At 43.1% G+C, this 21,658-nt stretch overlaps 1 protein-coding gene and 1 non-coding gene across 2 annotated transcripts in view; both read right to left on the bottom strand.

Moving 5' to 3' along the window:
* Window positions 1–691: 691 nt before the first annotated feature.
* On the bottom strand, window positions 692–823 carry LOC115872874. Its single transcript, XR_004048085.1, has one exon. It is a non-coding gene; the product is annotated as a small nucleolar RNA SNORA72 (small nucleolar RNA).
* Window positions 824–1,384: 561 nt separating this feature from the next.
* The window catches only part of IMPA2 (inositol monophosphatase 2), a 69,946-nt gene continuing 49,672 nt past the window's right edge, over window positions 1,385–21,658 (bottom strand). The window contains exons 6-8 of the mRNA XM_004703875.2: window positions 3,434–3,542; window positions 2,872–3,023; window positions 1,385–1,901 (exon numbers count right to left, since the gene is read on the bottom strand). Of these exons, the coding sequence (XP_004703932.1) occupies window positions 1,786–1,901; window positions 2,872–3,023; window positions 3,434–3,542 (377 nt within the window). The 3' untranslated portion in view covers window positions 1,385–1,785. The remainder of the gene's footprint in view (window positions 1,902–2,871; window positions 3,024–3,433; window positions 3,543–21,658) is intronic.

Genomic DNA, 21,658 nt, shown 5'->3' with positions numbered 1-21,658 from the left:
CTGTCTTATTTTCTGAGAAACAGGGTAATTAACGGAGAATAAAGACTTGAATTCAGAACCAGCATTCTTCTTCTATGTCTCCCATACATTCCCTCTGAATCTTTAAGCATCAAGCACTTAGCTCACTAATTCACATCAATGACCTAAAAGTCCCAAATTATATCTATGTTATTTATTTTATTGAAAATTACATACATTTTATCATCATATTCTGGAATTGATTTTATGTTTCTCTTTTCCCTTACATGTAGGTTTTAAGGAAAACTTCCTTACATGTATTTGGAGTGGCAGCTCCACTCTAGTGTATGTAAGCTCACGCAGGGCAATAAAGACCAGGTCAGGGTCAGGGTCAATATAGCCTACAGTGTTGGGTTTCAACTTCTGACCTTTTTTTTGTTGTTGTCTAAGTAGACCAATGTCCAACCCACTCCACCAACCAAGGCCCCTCCATCAGCTATTCTTGATGTGCACTAAACTCGGTACCAGAGCTCACAGTTTGGCACTCAACTGACTGTTTTTGTGTTTTTTAAATAATTTTGCATTAATTAATGGCAACAAATTGTTGCAGAATCCCCCTACTTTAGACATAATTCTGCAAATCAGCATTTGTTATTTCCTAATTATTTCACTAGACAGTCATCTTGAACTTGAACAAAGATCCCTAGAGTATCAGCCACATACAGAAATTCAGACTTATCACCAGCATTGATAAAACCAGGCTCAGGGAGAGAACTCAGCCTGGGGACACATGTATGTTCTTAATATAGCAAATGTTTAGCCTGCCCTGGCTCCCACAAAACCAGGACAGCGAGAATATTCGCAGCTGACTATGGTTTTAAAGCCCCCCAGGGGAATCGCCAAGGCCAGAGACAGCAGACATGAGGGACCCTTCAAAATATTCCATATTTGTTGTTGGTAAGGTCAAATTAGGAATGAAGGGTTAGGCATGAGAGAAAGCTTTAGACTTGGACTGGAATTTCCCCTCTGGTTTAAGATTGATTCTCTTAACTCAAAACTTTAGAAAAGACACCTGGTGAGTCAATTTATTTCCTGATAAGAATTATGTTCACACACAACTCCACTTCTTAAATAGAAAAAGGAAGTGTTGAGAAAATATAATTTCTTCTCATGAACCCACAAAACAACAGCATTTCAGAGATGTTTTTGAGCAATTTGTGCTTTTGTAATCTCTCCGTCCCATATCTTGCATTTGAATACTAGTGTGATTGATAACTACTGAAGTAAATGTGCTTACCAAAATCATGGGATAAACAAGAACACTGTCTCTCTGGGTTTCACATGCATACCTTCATAGAGCGCCTAACCTTGAACGCTGTCAGCTGGGAGCAACACACTCATGATAGGGACCAGGCCAGCTGTGCCATGACATTGATTTATTGTGTTCTTAAGGACAATGGGGGTGAGCCTGAGAACGAAACCACTTTATTAGCAGTGCTAATGCTTTATTACCTGAGATTTACACGGAAAAAAATCAAGACAGAATCATAAATAGGATGCCATACGAGAGCTAGGTTTGGGCTCCCACAGAAGAACCTGTACCAACCTGAAAAGGTTTAAGTGAGATTACAGAGAAAAACCAGGCATACACCAAATCCATGGATTTAAAAAGACGGCCACATGCCGCAGCACATCTCCCTTTGGGGCGATGCAGTACATGCCGAATATCTGACACCAAGAGCAAGCAGTTCAAGGACGGGGTCCGTCGTGAGTCCAAGAGGGTGGCCCGTCCTTGTTTCGGCATTTCTTTGTGTCGTCGGCTCCTTGTCACTCCTCATCGTCCCTCCCACAGTGAATAGTCTGCAGGGACTGAGCTAGGAGCACGGCCATTTCACGGGTGCCCGCAGCGACCACTCTGCAAGACATGAGATCAAGAGGCCCACCTGGGGACGAGAGGGGGGGACAGTCGTGCGTCACTGGAAGTGCTGACCACACAGGCACACACTGAGGAACAAAGCTCATGTCACCATTCTGCAGACCTCGAGCTCTCACCAGGCTGCCCTACATGGTCATGATGTTCAGAAGGTCAGCGGTGTGGGCTACGCATTTCATCATTGCTTTATCCCTGACAGGAGTGTACTCAGGCATCCTATCGGCTGGGTAAGTCAGAGAGAACCTTCGTGGGAGAATGGAGGGTTTGAGTACAACATTTGAGGCTAAAAAGTCAAATTTTCAGTTATCCATGTAGGGTGAAACAGCTCTTCCCAAATTCTGATGTGCACGTGCTTCCTGGGGATCTTGTGAGACTGAACGCCCGGTGTAGGGTTGGAGACTCTGCATTCCCGACCACCTGCCAATTCCTGTGCACCAGCTTAATAGCGTGGGGGGTATAGCACGAGGCCCCGCCTCTCCCTGAGGGATGTAGGAGATAGGGACAGCTGCATGACCCTGGTAGCCACAAAGGAAAGTCAGTATCTAAATTGGTAAATGTGAGACTGGCCCACCTCACCTTGCCACTTAACGCTGAACCCTCCTCATTTTTATACCTATCTGGTAGCTGCATTAGGGCCTCTCAGAGGAAAAGTGGGAAAAGAGTAGAAATCACAGGAGTAGAGGGCCCACGGCATACAGCTCACATCGTAGTGTCGAAGTGTTATCTCAATGTAATGTGTAATGTTGCCATTTTCCAGGCAGCAGATGCTGATCATGTTGTGTCCTGTAGTCCCAAAGGGATAGAAGAAAAAGAAGCCTAGTGCCGGGCCCACCGCGTTGACTATGCCTTTGCTTAGTGCTTCCCTGGTAGGAGTTTTGAGGACATGGAGAAAATTAGCCATGTGTGAGCCTTGGCCACATCACGGTGGCTTTTTCTGACTTACTGTCTGCTCCACTGTCCCCTGAGAGAGCAAGACTCACCGGATGTATCAATCACAATCCCACCGGCTTCTCGGATGATAACTGTGGCAGCAGCCAGGTCCCAGCAGTGCAAGCCAAACTGGTAGTAGGCATCTGCAGCACCTGCAGCCAGGTGGCAGAGGGCCAAAGTAGAGCTCCCGATCACACGGACCCTGGAGGAGAAGGAAGAGGCCGCTCAGCAGTTGTCTGCACCCACTCAAGGGCAGCCCAGTCGTACGCTGTGATATATCTTCAAGCAAGGTTTCTCAGCTCTGGGATGCCACTGGTGATGGCTGGAGATCAGTTACTTGCCTTCTCAAAGCTTAGACAGTGAAGGAGTAGAAGCCCTCCTGCCCATCTTGCTGTCTGGCTACTTGGGCATCCGGACTGGGATGATCAATCACTGGGCTGAGGGAGGGGCAGGGTCACATGATATCTAAAGCCACAACAGGGGGTTCTTTCATCTCTATTGCCCATGTAGCTCCGTGCCCCCCTTTAAGTCCATGGGAAGGCTTTAGCAAGCTTATGCATTTGGAAAATTTCCCTTTGGTCGCAGGGGGTTCCAAGAATAGAAGATTCATACCCATGAGCTTTGGCGTGGAGTAGCCTCTCCATGTTACTCAGGAACAGTTTCAGAGTGGCAGGGTCACGTTTGGGACCAATTTCTGTTAAAACTAAGGCCTTTGAGAGATCTGTAAAAGAAATAATTTCTCATAATCAGAAAAATTAAGTCTTGCCGTTCAAATTGAATGGTTGGGGTTTTCCCTGAAGTCAATGTCAACTATCAACCTCCGATTTTCTTTTCTCAGAATGTATATCATTTGGGGGTAGTTTATGCTATAAATACAGTCTGGTTTTTTTCTCTTTCTGGTTAGCTATACTAAAAATTAAGGATGTCAATCCTCAGTCCTTGGAAGCTGCTCTCTGTTCCTGTGTGGTAAGGGGATAGGTTTTTAGCCAATCTCTGTCCTCAGTAATCCTTTGTCGGACATAGGCCGCTAGTAGAACCCTGAAGAATGTAACATCTCACCATTGTTCAGTAACCAATCAAAGCAAAATGAGTCCACATAGGGACAAGCTAGCATTGGGGAAGTGGGGGGCGGGGGAAATGGGGGGGGCAGGGGGGCACCTCATCAACTAAATCTCTCCTTATAAAATTTTAACTATCATGATTACACAGATAGCTATACCATTGTAGATATAGGAACTCCTATAATTGTGTCTTTGGAAAGAGATGTTTCAATGTAAAAGAAGGGGTTCATGAGTCTCTCAAAGGGGAAGCAGCAGACGCTATGCCATGGTGAGGGTTTTTACTGCCAGAAAGCCTGCTTCTGGGAGGGCAGTATGTGAGTGAGGCTGAAGGGCTGCTGGAGGATCAAGAAGGAGTTCATCCTTGCTTTTCCATGCACTGGAGCACAGCCACATTTAGTCTGGGTCATGTTTCATCAGGCTGTGCTGCTCTGGCATGAGAGCCTCACCAGGTGGGTGCAAGGAACAAAAAGAAACCCTTCCCTGAAGCGCAGGGAAAGCCAAAGGTACAGCACATTACTTCACTCAGTGGGTCCATGGCTTTGTAGGCTTGCACAATCAGCTTCTCGGATGGTTCAAGTTGAGTGTCAACTTGACTGAGCCATGATTCTCTGGTTTGGTAGTAATGAAAGGATGTAATCATTCCCCGTGATAAGATTTGATGTGATCGACCCTGATCTAATAGGATTATGGGGCGATGTAACATCCTTCCTCAAGTTAAAACCCTTATCCAATATAAAGGTGCTAGGATCAGATATAGTATCCTTAATCCAATCAAAGCCCTGACTTGATGTAATCCTGAATCGAATATAGATGGATGTCCTGGCAAAACTCTCTAGCTCTGTACTCATTCTGGGTCCTGCATCTAACTCTCATCGAGAAGCTTCCTGCCACATTGCCTGCTGACCTTTGGATTTATTAGCCAATGCAGCGTGAGAGCCAACAGCCCACCATTGCACTTGCCATATTTGGAGTCACCTGTTTCTGCAGACTGTGGGCGTCTGTCTGACCTGCCAATATTGGGTTTGTCAGCCACTATAGTTCTGTGAGTCTGAAGAAGCCTTCACTCTGACATCTGCCCTGTAAATTTGGGCCTTGCTAAACTCTGTAACATAGAAGCCTCAGTGGTTTTACTTCTGGCACTGAGAGTGGTTCCAGAAAAAGTAAAATGCATTCTATAAACTGAGTCTCAAGTCTGTCTAGTCTTAAAGCCACTGATAACTTTGCATCCAGTACTAAAGGGAGCACTGATAATTCCTGTGTGAGGTGGCAATAGCAGTCTGCAAAATATTGCCAACAACTGATAAACAAGGCTCCAAGTAACTGCGTATTAAATACTTCACAATTTTCTCAGAGTGGAAAGTATGAAGAAACAGGTTGGTTGGTCCTACTTTCACAAGACGACGTGAAGAAAGACAGAGGTGAGCTTAGGGCCTCGGGAGTCACAAGGCTGTATCGCTGTATGACGGTCCTGAAAGTTGCCACCAGTCTGCTGACAGAAAGCCTTCTTGGTACTAGAGCTGATAATACTGGAATGCAATCCAGACTCTGATCTTAAAGTGTTGCATGGGGTTTAAGGTGAAAGTGAACGTACTGATTGGGGAAAATGGGATCTTGAAAGCTGTGGTGGGGACGTGAGTAGAAAATCAAGATGATAACACTGGGCCCCTGAGTTCCAAAGAACTGTTCTTGACAACACACCACCCTCCTATCTGAAGCCATCTCTCCATCTCTGTGAGCTAAGCAATGATCAGGAAAACAAGGAACGGTTTTGCCCACATTTGATGCTATTAACCTCACTCATCATGACTTGCTGAGATGATGTCTACGGCATTATAAACCATTGCTGAATAGCCCCAGGACCTCGTCTCCCCACTCATTTGTGCTTCATTCAATGTTTCAATGCAGGAGGTTAGCAAAGTGTCTAATAGCCTATTTGGTTGGTTCACTGAAGCATCGACTATGGGATGGCCTACACTAAGCCAACACTTGTCTGTCAGTCTGTCACACTGGTGGCTTGTGTGATGCTATGAAGCTTGTGTGATGCTGTGAATGGCATTTGACATTTCAAATGCCAACAAGGTCACTCAAAGTGACCAGGTTTCCATGGAGCATCCAGACTAAGCACAGACTATGAAGAAGGAATTGGCTGCCCACTTAAGAGGAAGTGGCTGGTGAACCCGATACATAGCTTGGAAACATGATCAGGTGCTGAAGGCCTGATGGACAGAAGCAGAACACGGTCAGAAATAATCTCCGCCTGAGGCTGGCCACTTGGGTTGTATGGCACCGAAAAGGTGACTGGGGAAAAAGGCCGAAGGGGATGCTAAGGGAGGCAAAGCCAAGGTGAAGGATGAACCTCAGAGGAGCTCTGCAAGGTTATCTGTTAAACCTGCTACTCTGAGAGCCAGCCTAAGCCTGAAAAAGGCCCCTGACAAGAAGGGAGAGAAGGGACTGTCCCCCAAAGGAAAAGAGGAATGCTGATGCTGGCGAGGACGGGAACAGCCCTGCAGGAAATGGAGATGTCAAAACAGAGTAGGAACTGAAAGCTGAAGGTGCTGGAGCTGCCAAGTGAAGTGGGTGCTTTTTTGATAACTGTGTACTTCTGGTGACTGTACAGTTCAAAATAGTGTTTTTTATCAAGTTTTATAAAAACACAGAATTTCTACTTTTTTTAGCTCTGCTGTTCGCACACAGAACACTTCATGGCTCGTTTTTTGGGGGGTGGGTGGGGGAGGGTTGAATGTCACTAAAAGGATGCCTCTAAAGCTGGATTGATGTGAGGGATCGCACCTTGCCTGCTATTTGTGAGAGACTACCTCTTGGCTCCCAGGAGGAGGAATTCCCTGACACTGACACACTTTATTCACCTTGACACAAATGCCTTGTGATATGGAAAAAGTGTAATCTGTTTTTACATCCTCCTATCAGACCTCAACATAGATTTGACTCCCATAAACCCATGTTAGGACCTGACCTCAAAACACTGGTTGTTAGCGTATCAGGCAATCTGGACTTTCAAGAGACGCCGTCCGCATGGCATCCCTCCAAAGAGTAGTGGCTCCTTTTTTTAGGCTGTGAATGTCAGATGGGTAAATCTCCCATTTCGGTTCATTTTCTGAAAGTCAGGTGCTCCTCAGGAAAATTTAAACAACACGCTGAATGTTAAATGTCAGGCCTCACTCTATGCTTTCCCTGTTCAGGGCATCAGGGGAAGACTTCATTAGGGCTGACGGTGGCTCTCTGATGTGGGCAGTCCACTGAAGAAGGGAGGTTGAGGGTTGTGGCATATGGCTAATGATTGTGCCAGAACAGCATGATTGTCTATTAAAAGGATTGCTAATAATGCTGGATACAGTTTTGCTTGGGGTGGGAGGGGGGGTGCCTGAGAAGGAGCTGCTTTCTCAAAGCAAACCCAACCAAGGTGATGTGAATGGAGTAAGGCCTGTGGGGGCGAGCCTCTGGGATCTTCACAAATCCATGAGGCACAACTCACGGAGAAGAAATAGCTGCAAAGATCTAGTAACAAACAGAACTTGGAAGGTATGAAGTATGCATCTGGAAAAATTGAAGTGGCCAAAAGTGGATTGGAATGTATACAGGTTGATAACCCAGTTATTAGTTATCTACGATTGATTGATATTGGCCATTTTAAATCAATCACATGGCTTACCATGCTGAGAATGATACAATCAAGAGGTATGGTGTTGAAAGTGCCATGGACTGCCAAAGGGACAAATAAATCTGTTTGGAAGAAGGATGAGCAGAATGTTCCTTAGAGGCAAGGGTGGTGAGACTTGGTCTCACATACTTCTGACATGTTGTCAGGAAAGACCAGTCCTTGAAGAAGGGTACCGTGCTTAGTAGAGGAGCATCGAACAAGGAGAAGACCTCAGTGAGATGGACTGACCCAAAGGCTGCAACAATGGATCGAGTCTAGGAACAACTGTGAGCATGGCACAGGACTGAGAAGTGTTTCCTTCTGTTGGGCACAGGGGTTGGAACCAACGTGACAGCACCTAACAACACACAAAGTGCTAGACCTTCCTTGGTGCTCTGTAGAAGAAGGTATCAAAAGGCTTTGGAAAACTGGCATGTGAAAGTGGATTTATCAGCTCAGACCTATAGACTCACACTGGAGCTTACTCTAGCAGAAAGGAACAAATGTGTGAAGGGAGCCTCAGCAGCCTTGAATACTGCTGCAACAGAGATTTTATATGTCACATTTGGCAGTGGTAATTAAGACACCTAACTACAATAGAGTTCATTGACTCTCGTGGTGGTGGTGGTGGTGGTGGTGTGCCATCAGATCCATCCTGACTCGTAGTGATCCTGTGTATAAGAGAAGGAAACACTGCCAGGTCCTGTGCCATCTCTTTACAATTGTTCTGGTGTTTGAGCCTATTGTTGTAGCTACAGTGTCAATCCAACTCATTTAAGATCTTCCTCTTTACTGCTGCCTTTCTACATTGCCAAGTTCAATGCCCTTCTCCAGGGACTGGTGTCTCCTGAAAGGTCTGACCATCCTTGCCTGTAAGGAGCATTCTGGTTGTACTTCATCCAAGCCAGATTTGTTTGTCCTTTTGTCAGTCTATGGGACTTTCAATATTCTTCTCCAGCAATCATAATTCAAATGCACTGGGTGTTTGGGGGGGTTTTTGGTTTCCTTATCTAGAACGTAACTTTCACACACATATAAAGTGATTAAAAGGACCATGGCTTACATCAAGCACCCAATAGCTGTTGCTCTTGCTGTTTGACACTTTAAAGAGGTATGATGCAGCAGATTTACCATTGTGATGTGTCTTTGATCCCTTGACTGCTCATTCAATGAGCACTGATTGTGAATTCAAGCAAGACTTCATGATGTTAATACTGACCAGTTGTGAGGATTTGGGTCATCTTTACATTGAGTTGCACTGAAGGCTGCAAGTCTTGATCTTCATCAGCACGTGCTTCAAGTCCTCCTCACTTTCAGTAACAAGGACACGTTGTCTGCATACTGCAGGTGGTTAATACGTCTTCTACCGGTCCTGATGCCAAACTCTTCTTCATGTGGTCCAGCTTCTCTAATGGTTTGTTCAGCATGCAGATTGAATAAGTATCGTGAGTGGATACACACCTGACGCTCACCTTTCCTGGTTTTAAACTATACAGTATTTCCTTGTTCTGCTGCCGTAACTGCCTCTTCATCCATGTACAAGTTCTACATGAGCACAATTAGGTGTGCTACAATTCCCGTTCTTCCAAAGGCGATCCATTGTTTGTTATAATCCACAGTCAGAGGTCTCGGCATAGTCAATAAAACACAACTATACCAGACATCTTCTGTTATTTTCTGCTTTGAACCAAAAGCCATCTGACATCTGCAATTCCAAATCAACAGCCTCTTTGGAATCTGGCCTGAACCTCTGGAAGCTTTCTATCTTCAGGAAAATTTTACTTGCATGTGATATAAATTATATTGCTCTATAATTTGAGCATTCTATTGTATCATCTTTCTTTAGAATGGGTACAAATAAGGATCTTTTCCAGTCAGTTGGCCAAAGAACTGTCTTCCAAATTTCCTGGCATATATGAGTGAGTGCTTCCAGAGCTTCATCAGCTTGCTGAAACATTTCAATGGTATTCCATCAATTAGTGGAGCCTTGTTTTTGGCTAAAATTCTTAAAATTCTTAAAATCCTTCTTTCATGACCATTGGTTCTTGCTCATATATTAACTCATGAAATGGTATAATGTCAACTAATTCTTTTTGATACAATGACTCTGTATTTTTTCCAGCTCTCTCTTTTTTTTTTATCTTTCCTGTACCATTCAATATTTCTCCCATAAAATCTTTCAATATTTCAACTTGAGACTTGAATTTTTTGTCTTGAGTTCTTTCAGATTACGATAAGCTGAGCATATTCTTCCCTTTTGATTTTCTAACTCTAGGTCTTTACAAATTTCTTTATGATCATTTAACTTCTCTTCTCGAGCTGCTCTTTGAAGTCATCTATTCAGCTCTTGGACTTCATCATTTCTTCCATTTGTTTTAGTTATTCTATGATTAAGAGTAAATTTCAAAGTCTCTTCTGATGCCCAGTTTGATCTCTTCTTTCGTTCCTTTCTTTTGACTGATCTTTTGCTTTCTTCAAGAATGATGTTCTGGATGGCCACCCACAAGTCCCCAGGTCTTTAGTCACTAATGCTCAATGCAGGAAATCTATTCTTGAGATGTTCTCAAAATTGAGGTTAGACAAACGCAAGTCATATTTTGACTCTTGTCGACTTGTTTTAATTTTCTTCAAATTCTACCTGAATTTATGTGTGAATAATTGGTGGTCTGTTCCATAGTTAGTGCTGGCCTCATTTTAGCTGCTGATATTGAGCTTCTCCATCATTTCTTCCCACAGATGAAATCTATTTTGATTTCTGTGTTTTCCATCTTGAGATATCCCAGTGTTGTTGCAAAAAAGGTATTTGCAATGAAATGTTGGTCTAGTAAAATTCTATCATGTGATATCCAGCTTCTCCAGAATTATATGAAGGAAGGGGCAAAAGGACAATGCTTAATCAACAAAGACAAAATGGTCATCATAACGGACAGGAAGGTCAAAGCAAGAATCAGCATAGTCTGACTTGTATGGATACCGCACGGTCTCTCTAGGATTAAAATACATAGGCAATCTACTCAATATTTACGTACCCCTTACAACTGAAAAATCTAGGTCAAGTGAATAGCAATCTAACTTGAATCACTAGAGAGTCCTGGCCCTCAACCAATTCCATGAAAAATCCTTCAACCCCTTGAGTGAAGGGAAGGTTGGTTTTCCCTGAAGAAAAACCTAGTATACTGCCAACATTGTCCATGGTTAATCTTCCTCCAAGCCTTCCAAAAGAGGGGTCCATGACCTTTTCGATCATGTTCACTGGGAAAGGAAATCACCACTCTTTGGGCACCACTAGACACAGGCTCTGGATTGACTCATTGAGGGATATCAAAATGCTATTATAATTCATCAGAGTAGGAGTGCATGGAGGTCAGGTTATTAATGGAGCCTTAGCTCAGATTCATCTCACAGTGGGTGCAGTGGGTAGAGACTTTCCATAGTTTCATAGTGTATAATTAAAATAGGCATATCCAGTCAATGACAGAACCCTTCGATTAGATGCCTCAAAATGGTAAGAAGGGCTATTTTGGTAGGAAAGGCTAAGTGGCAGCCATAAGAATTGCTCCTGCCCAGGAAACAGTACACATTCCTAAGGGATTGCAGGAATTGTACCATCAAAGGCTTCAAGGATGCAAGGGTGGTGGTTCCCAATACATCCCCATTCAGTTTCCCTGTTTCTACCTGCCACTGAGCCGGTACAACTCATGATGACCCTACAGAACAAGATGCAACTGCCCTATGAGTACCCGAGATTGTCGCGCTTTATAAGAGTAGAAAGCCCCTTTTTTTTTTTTCTCACATGGAGTGGCTGGGGGTTTCTAAGTAACTGCTGGCCTTGTGGTTAGCAGCCCAGGGCATAATCACTATGACAAAACCATTTCCTGGTTTCTCTATTTAGCCTGTGCAAAAAAACCTGACAGATCTTAATCCATGAAGTGGACTTTCATGAACTTTGGTGGCGACAGTGATTGCAGCCGCAGTTCCAGATGTGTTTTCACTGCTTGAGTAGCTTAATACATCTCCTTGGTGGGCTAGCTGATGCTTTTTCTCAACTCTGATTTTGAAGGATCACCACAAACAGTTTGTCATCAGCTGCCAAGGCCAGAAATATCCTATACTGTAGTACCTCAGAAGTATATCAACTTTCTAACATTATGTCATCATTTCATTCACATGATCTTGATCACCTTTCCTTCCTACAAGAGGCTACACTGGTCCATTACACTGATGACATTGTGCTGACAGGACCTTGTAATGAATAAGTTAACAGTGGCTCTACATTTAATGGTAAAGTTGCATGCTAAAAAGTAAGACAGTAATTTGGCAAAAATTCAGGTACCTTCTACCCCAGAGAAATTTATGTGTACAGCGTGAGGTATGCTGAGATATTCCCATTAAAGTGAATGAGAAGCTATTGCTTCTGGCCCCTCCCATAACCAAACAGGATACACAGTGTCTGGTGGACCTCTTTGAATACTAAAGGAAGCACATCCTTCATGTGGGTGTGCTACTCCAGCCTATTTTTCAAGTAACACAAATAATTCTACAACAGGTTCAGGTTGCTATGTAAGCCATTCTGCCACTGGTGTCCTATGACATGGCTGTCTCCACGCGGCTTGAAGGGTCAGGAGCACTTATAAATATAGTGTGGTCTGTTGGCAGGCTCCAGAGGACAGAGCTAGAAGCTGGGGGAACAGGGAGAAAGTGATCACTGTGTATGGGGTTTTGATTGTGCAACCATATGAATAGACTAAGTGACACACTAAAATGGTTACTTTATGTGATCTAAATTTCACTTCAATTATTTTTTTTATAATCTACTATTTGAAAACACAAAACAAAAACAAAACCTAAAACACTAAGATTGATTAAAATGCTGGAAAGTTCTGAATTGGAATAGCTATGTAACACCAGCATAGCTTTTCAAATTTCTCCAAATAGCCTTTCATAACAACAAACAGCAAGTAGGACGGGGAAGAGAGGAAGTCCTATAGACATCATCTACCAAAAAGTAGATCCACAAGGTATATATGCAAACCCCAAACACAAGTGGGTGGGTAAGCCTCTTAAGGCCACTTACCGTGTAGTCTCAGAACCTGAGTAGTAGTAGTAAGAGGAGGAGGTGGAGGAGGGCTCTATCAGCAAATTATGGGATTTGATAATGTAAGAACTCAAAACCATCAATAGACACTCACAGGAAACCACTGGAGGCCAATGTGAGAGCAGCACAGACAGAAAGGAGGTCATGCAAACATGGGATCTTAGTATAGGGCAGTGCTTCTTAACCTTTCTAATGCCACAACCCTTTAATACAGTTCCTCCTGCCTGCCGTAGTATCTCACACAGCCTAAGGCAGCTCAGCCAACACTTGTCAATGTCCCATACTGCTGTGGGAACTTCTGCCCAAACATCCACAGTGATCTACCTGACCAGGGCAATTCCGCCCACAATTTGCTGTGCTCTACACTAAAGCAGGCAGCCCACCAGCCTTCTGTGGCACTCCTGTTGCAGCAGGGACCCCCGCATGTCCTCTGCACTTCCGCAAACTGCCATGGGCCACACCATCATGTCTTCTTTTGAGATCACCCAGTACAGCACCATCCTCATGGGTCCACAACAACCCCACCAGCATCCCAAGAGGACCACCCAACTTGGCCCTCCAAATAACAAAATAATGGTTGAATAGGGAAAGAGTGAATCCACAGAAGGATAAAGTGGTAGGCTAATTCCATAGTGAAAATAGCTGCAGGCACTTCGACAAAGCATTCCTATGAGATTCCAGAGAGAGCCAGTGTTGTTCAAGTCTCTGGAAAATGGCACCTGGCTCCTCTAAATCAACGCAACACAAAACAGCAATCAACCCCAACCTCAACGAAAAAACGAGAAACAAAAGGCAATGGCAGAAGATGTCCCGAACCTAACGACGTGCATAAAAGAAGCAGACACTGATCTGCAACAGAAAGAAATTTGCAGAATGCTGCTTGGAGTAATACAGGATATGAGGGAAACAATACCAAAAAAGGATGAAATCATAGAGGAGATAAATACCATACCAAGGGAAAATTAAAGAGCTTAGAAACGACAACAAAAACCAGTAGCAGACTCATAACCTTCACCAATCAACTGAAGGAGGCAGAGAACCACAACAGTGACGTAGAGGACAGCCAAGCAGATTTTAACAAACGTGATAAAAAAATCTAATAAGATCATCAGAGAAACGGAAGAAAACTGAAGACCTATGTCTGACGTGATGAAGAGGAACAACATCAGAATAATTGGATTACCAGAGGAAGACACAACAAAGAAGTCATCTGCAACAATAGTGAGAGAATTATGGGAGGAAAACTTACACAGCTTAATGAACGAAAACCAGGCAACCATTCAGGAGGCTGAAAGAACACCAGCTAGACTGACTCCCAAGAAGAAGTCACCAAGGAACATAAGAGTTAAACTATTCAACTTTCAGGAAAAGGAGAAAATCATTAGAGCTGTTAGGGAAAAACAAGCAATCACATATAAAGGTTCCCAAATAAGAATATGCTCAGACCTATCAGCGGACACTATGAAGAAGAGCAGACAATGGAGTAACATATTCCAAAAATTGAAGGAAAATAATGCGAACCCAAGAATACTCTGTCCAGTCAAATTATCGATCAAGATAGATGGAGAAGTAAGAGTCTTCCTAGAAAAGGAAAAACTCAAAGAATATGTTAGAAGAAACGCAGCCTTACAAAAGATCCTTGCCGACCCAGTATGGGCAAAAGAACAGCACTCACCAAGCATAAATAAGAGACCGCCACATAGAACAACCCCCTCCAGAGGGCAACAAAGAGAAAACAGCCCCCAAGATAGCATGGGCTTAAGGATGGAAAGAAGTCAAGAATGAAACACACACATATACACACACTCACACGCACAACACACAGATAAGAAAGGAGGGTAGGTAAACACCCAACACAAAAGGTATAAGATGATATACCCGAGAGTATTGGGGCCATTAATGAGGGAATTAGGGCCAATCTGACAACTTTGGCACAGGGAATACATAGGCTATCAGAAGTAGGGAATAACACAAATACAGATGCGTCACAAATTGACAAATGGGATATACTGAAGATAAAACACCTGTTCATCGAAAGAATTCACCAAGAGAGTAATAAAAGAGCCCACAGACTGTGAAAACATCTTTAGCAATGACACATCAGGCAAAGGCCTTATTACTAAAATCTACAAGGAGGTGGGCAAAAGACCTAAGAGAAGTTTCACAGGGGCAGAAATCCGAATGGCCAACAAACATATGAGAAAATGTTCCCGATCTTTAGCCATAAGAGAAATGCAAATTAAAACAATGAAATACAATCTAACACCCTCAAAGACAGTCCAGTTCAAAAAATCAAAGAGCAGCAAGTGTTGGTTGGGCTGTGGTGAGATAGGAACTCCCATCCACTGCTAATGGACATGTAGGTATGTACAGCCACTATGGAAATCGATTTGGTGATAACTAAAACAGATGGATATTGAGCTACCCCCTACTGGGTATATACCCAGAGGAGGCAAGAAACAAACCACGGCCAGACATCTGTGATCCAATGTTCTTCACGGCACAGTTCACAATGGCAAGGAGTTGGAAACAACCCAAATTTCCATCAACAGATGAATGGATAAAAAACTGTGGTACAAACATGCAATGGAGTACTATGCATCGCAAAAAAACAGTGATGAATGCATGAAACACATCGCCGCATGGGAAGAACTGGAGGAAATTATGCTAAGCGAAGTAAGCCAAACACAAAAGGACAAGGACAACATGAGTCTGCTGAGGTAAGCTTTAAAAAACTGCAAAAGGGGCACAGGGAAAAGGTTACTGTATACAAACAATCCTGGGTGAGGTCCAGGTGATATGGTAGGGGCCAGGCCAAATCCAGGGATACATATGGCAGCCAAATAAAAAGGAGGGGGAAAAAAGAAAGAAAAATGGGTAGCAGGGGAGCAGCGACTAACCCACCCAAGGGGAGGGTATTATTTGTATCTCCACAGGGAAAGAGGGACCAGACTTCAACCAGGTGTTCCAAGATGTGAATGCAACATACAGTATGAAGCAGGGAACCAGTAGAGAGGTCTGAGGGGCCATCCCCAATACCAACTACCTAGACAGCTCCTCCTTCTCCCAGAAAAATTTACTTCAGAGGACAGCACTGAAGCTACAGCTCAGGGAGAGGGACATGTCAGAGCATACCGGAGCAAATGAAGGGGGAGGAAGAGAGAGTGGAGCACATCCTGGCCTAACAAGCCTTGAGGACGATATCTCCACTCAGAGCAGCCAATCCACAGAGAAGACCATCTGGCCGGCCCCACTATGAGACACAACATCCTTCACTGACCCATAGCCCTACAGGGGACAACACTGGAGAAACAGTGTGGGAATTGCACCTGATCTGACCCCACCACACCAAGGCAAAACACTAAGGGCAGAACAGCAAGGGGAGCAGAGAAAGGAAGTCCTGAGGGAATACCAAAAATGGACTCAACCGGAAAATACTACTAAAGGTCAACAAACAGACCTTGAACTACTTACAGGCTTTTCTTTTTTTTGACATTGGTTTTTTATTGTTTTGTTTTCTTTTGTTGCTTTGCTTTACCATATCTTGCTTTTGTGCATAGTATTATCTCTGCAGGTCTATATATGTAAAATAGGCGGGATAAACAATCTGGAGGAGAAAACACCAGGACTGAAGGTTCTGGGGGGACAAGGGAGCTGGGGAGATGGAGGAAAGGAAGTGGTGTTAACAAGCCCAGGGACAAGGGAACAAGTGATACAAAATTGGTGGCAAGGAGGGTATCAGAGGCCTGGTAGAACTTGATTAATGGCAATGTAACCGAGAGCAATTTCTGAAACCCAAATGCAGGCTGAGCATGATAGTGGGACAAGAGGAAAGTAAAAGGAAATAGAGTAAGAACTAGGAGGCAAAGGGAATTTATAGAGGTCTAAATAAAGGCATGTACACATGTAAATATATTTTTATATGATGATGGGGAAATAGATCTATGTGCATATATTTATGGGTTTAGTATTAAGGTAGTAGATAGACATTGGGCCTCCACTCAAGTATTCCCTCAATGCAAGAACACTTTGTTCTATTAAACTGGCATTCCATGATGGTAACCATCCTGACAGGATCACTGAAGACAAATAGTGCATAAGCAAATGTGGTGGAAAATGCTGATAGTGCCCAGATATCCAAAGATAGAACATCTGGGGTCTTAAAGGCTTGAAGGTAAACAGCGGCCATCTAGTTCTGAAGCAACAAAGCCTACATGGAAGAAGCACACCAGCCCGTGTGATCACGAGGTGTTGATGGGATCAGCTATCAGGCATCAAAGAACAAAAAAAATTATATCATTGTGAATGAGGGGGAGTGTGAAGTGGAGAACCAAGACCCATCTGTAGGCAACTGGACATCCCCTTACAGAAGGGTCACAGGGAGGAAATGAGCCAGTCAGGGAGCAGGGTAGCAACGATGAAACATACAACTTTCCTCTAGTTCTTAAATGCTTCCTCCCGGGCCCCCACCCCACTATCATGATCCCAATTCTACTTTACAAATCCAGCTAGATCAGAGGATGTACACTGGTACAGATAATAACTGGAAACACAGGAACTCCAGGACAAATGAATCCCTTAGGACCAGTGGTGGACTGGCAATACCAGGAGGGTGGAGGGAAGGTGGGATAGAAAGGGGGAACCGATTACAAGGATCTACATATAACCTCCTCTCTGGGAGACGGGCAACAGAAAAGTGGGTGAAGGGAGATATCGGGTAGTGTAACACATGCTAAAATAATAATAATTTATAAATTATCAAGGGTTCATGGAGGAGGTGGCAGGGAGGGAATGTTAAAAATGAGGAGATGATGCCAAGGGCTTAAGTAGAAAGAAAATATTTTGAGAATGATGATGGCAACAAATGTACAAATGTGATTGACACAATGGATGTATATATGGATTATGATAAGAGTTTTATGAGCCCCCACTAAAATGATTTTTTTTAAAGTTTAGTGCACACTAATCCTGATGAGCTCTTTAACTTACCCAGCAGGCCTCCCTTCTAAGACAGTAATTTTTTTTTTTAATATCACACTCACAAGCAGGAGACAGAGCGCTAGAGTTGGGAAACTACAAAACTCACCACCCCTCACATTCTGCAAAATAAATTTCAAATTAAAAAATAGCCAAAAACAATCATAAATGAAGCACACACATAAATGAAAAGAGACTAAGGAGGAGAGTAACCTACAATCAATGGAAGAACGTAAAGAAAAAATTGTCCACAGGAGGGAAGAAATATTTCGGTAATATTTCAAAATAATCTAAAAGAAAGAAACAGCATAACTCAAAATTATTAAGGACCTAAATGTACAAATGAAAACTATACAACCAGAGGTAACACCCATCAGGCCTGGCTTTCAAAAATGAATTACTTAACATAATAACAAAAGCACCAAGTGACAAAACAAATAGGATCTCATAAAACAAGCTATTGTTCGTCAAAAGTATTTATTAAATGAGTTAAAAAACAAGTTGCTGAGTGGGAGAATCTGGCTGGAAATCATGTATGTGACACGACCATAATTATGCATATAATAACACACATAATTATAGAGTATCAACAACAACAAAAAGCAACCCAAACATAACAAGCAAAAGGACTTGCGAAGGCAGTTCACCAAAGAAGCTACTCAAATGGTTATCAAACACATGCAATAAAGCTCAGTTTCGTTGCTCATCAAAGAGATGCAAATCAAAACCACAAAGATATACCACTGCCCTCTCAGTAAGTTGAGTGAGATTTTTAAAAACAAAAGAAGAAATGTTAGCAAAGATGTGGAAAAATTGGAACCATTATATGTTACTGCTGGAAATGCGAAATGGTACAAGCATTGTGGGAAACAGTGTCTGACTGTTGCTAAAAAAAACCCTGCAAGTGAATAGAATTAGGATATGATTCAGCAATTCCACGTCTAGATATATACTCAAAAGACTAAAACAGGGACTCAGTGTACACCAGTGTTCATTGTAACACTATCCACAAGATGTGGAAGTAGTATAAATGCAGATGTAACTGCATTTATAATATAACAGATGAATAAATACAATATGGTACATCTATACAGCCTTAACCATCACAGTCTACACCTTATGAACCTGGCACCTGTACTTGTGTATTTAAACCATAAACAAAATAATCTCCAAATAAAGAAAATTATAAAGTTGTAATTGCACCTAACATGATACAATTGACTTATGGACAGCTGACAATGCACTAGCCCTGTTTCACATCTTGTACATGCATGTAAGAATAAAATACTGATAATTTTTTTGTTGTTTCTGCAACTGGGCAAATAGTTATAGGTGGTATTTGGAACTACATTTTCCACCACCTATTCCATGCTCCCTTTGCCTTCAGCATACCACTCATCTGGTTGTGGTTCTCTCCCTGATGGGCGACCCAAACCTTCATTCCTGAAGGGCCGGCGTCATTAGTAGTCATGTGGTCATGGTAGTACTAAAAGACTCAAAAAAGAGACTAGGGAATCCCAAGTACTCGAGAATTCCCTATATTCCAGACATACTCTTTGTTATCTCCCTGATGTAATAGCTACACACCAGCAAATGCAGTAATTCCCTTCTTTGCCTGTTGATCCAGAGGGGTGAGGAGCCCAAAGTGGCCACAGGGAAGTCTGAACCTCCAACTCAGTGGAGTCAATATTGTGTCTAAAGGTGGCAGTGTTGTTCCCTTTGGAACCAAGACTTCCAGACCTGCAGCATTTAGGGTTGCTGGAATAGGAAGCAAAAAATTTGCAAGTACATCATTAGGGAAATGTGGTGCCACTTCTATTTCCACCCTTTGGTCCCTAGACCAGTGAACTCGGGCTTTTGGAGAAACAGCACCACATCTGGGACACTGGTTGGGAGCATATGCAGACTCCTGGAACACACTGCCTCAGCCCTGCAAAGTACTGCCACCTGGAGGGCACAGCAGTACTTTTTGCAGTGGATTAAATGGTAAAGTATCAAACACGCAGTCACCCAGACCCTCGCTGATGAAGATCAAGAATGTATGTATTACTGAAGTATCACACTCAGTACGTAATACTGAAGACTCGGTGTAAAGAAGAGCAAACTTCTCACAAGTGGACCAACAGTAACACCATGATAAATGCAGCAAAGTTTGAAGTAGTCACAAATTCTGTCTTGCTTGGATCTACCCTCAATGCTCATGGGAGCAGTAGCTAAGTAACCAAGACGAGGTGATCAGGTAAATCTACGGCACATGCCCTCTTGTAGGGTACTGGAAAGCAAGGCTCTGACTGGGAGGACTAAAGAGCATCTGACTTTGAAAAAATATACTTCTTTTATGTAAAATAAATGTTTAAAAAATGAATTTCTCTAAATTAAGTAAATGGCCCCAATTATGTGCCAACCCTGGCTAGGCCATGATTCTTCGTGGCTTAGCAGTAATTGTGTTGATTAAGTAATGGCTATAACCAGCTTCCATGACATGATCCAGTGTAATTATCCTCCATTTGCAATGCATGGCAAATACGCAGGCAGGATTAAGTTTTGTCAGTGATCATTAGGCTATGTTCTTTATCCTAAATATGAGGCAGGATTAAGGTGGAATGCAACACCCACAGGCAGGGTACAGCCTTGATCCCTTGTAAGGAGTGTCTCTGGAGTGCGGCCTGCAATACCTCTCTACCTTCAAGATGGACCTGATGTCCAAGAGTGAGCGGACTGGAGGAAAAGGGGCCTGATTACCACCACGAATAAAGAGTCTGGAGCAGAGAGTGTCCATTGACCTCAGGATCCCTGCTCTGAGAATCTGCTCCCAGGGAAAGACTGATCCAAGATACATGAAGAGAGACAAGGGCCTTCTTTCTTCCAGAGCTCACACACAGAGAAAGCCTTCTCCTCACGTCAGGGCTCTGAATGCACACTTCTAACCTCTGCGAGAACAAATTTGCTTGTTGTTAGTAAAATGAAAGTGCATCCATGTGGTATTTCTGTTGTAGTAGCCCTGAACAATTAACACAATATATTTTAATCAAAAGAAGATATTAGAACATACTGAATACAAAAGAGATGAGAATGAAGGTATCTTCTATTAAGATTAGACATTAAAGAGTTAATCCTCAAAATTATTATTATTATTATTATTAATATCATCCTCATCCTCGTGTTATATGTGAGGGCAAAGGCTCAGAGAGATTTATTTACTTGGGCAAGTCACACACGTGGAAGTTGGCAGAATCTGAATTTGACAGTAAGTTGTAGGACCAGTAAAGGCCATGCTGCTAAAGGGTGCACTATATCACCTTCTACAGAAATCCAGTCACCATAAAAAGAAAACCACTCTGGTTGGCAGTAACACGCTGGGCCTTACACATCAGAATTTTTTAAATACCAATAATAAATAAACTTTGGGAATATGGGCAACTTGGGAAGGGCTGGGGACCATGAGTACAGCGATGGTGTAAAGAAGAGGATGTCCTCGTATTGTTGAGGGCAGGTCTCATCATGGTGTCTGAGTAATACACGTCTTCATTTTACTCACACTTATCAAGTGCCAACGGATGGACCAGTTAAAGTGCCTGCTCTTCTGAGGCTGAGATGAGCCAGAGCCTGGGACGTGCAGTTGTAATGAATGCCTACGCCACACAGTTAGTCAATCAGGGAGCTGGAGTGTTTGTAAATAGAGGTCAGCATTATAATCATATGGAATACAGAACAACGTTCATCTAAAGAAATTTTAATAGCATACTACATTATAATTAAGGCTAGTTTTTACACAGCCAAACAAAACATTTCTGGGAGAGAGAGAAGTGGGACAAGGCTGGAGACTGCTCTGAAATCCCTCTGACATTTTGAAGCAGGAAATGGGTAGCAAGACCTGCTGATTTCTACTTGTGAAGCCTCTGCTGTCCTCCACCCTTCCTCTCTGCTCTGGGTGGTGTTCTCCGGTGTTCACAATAGCCACTTCTGTGTCTCCCTCTCCCTGACTCTCCCAGCAGTTCTGTTCTCCACTTTCACGTGGTACACGGTACAGCTACAGGTATGGCCCC

This window comes from Echinops telfairi, unplaced genomic scaffold (assembly GCF_000313985.2).
Source record: "Echinops telfairi isolate 266 unplaced genomic scaffold, ASM31398v2 ScPeMD7_4;HRSCAF=17, whole genome shotgun sequence".
Lineage (NCBI taxonomy): Eukaryota > Metazoa > Chordata > Mammalia > Afrosoricida > Tenrecidae > Echinops > Echinops telfairi.
Note: the sequence above shows the minus strand (reverse complement) of the source record. Positions and strands in the feature narration are given on the sequence as shown.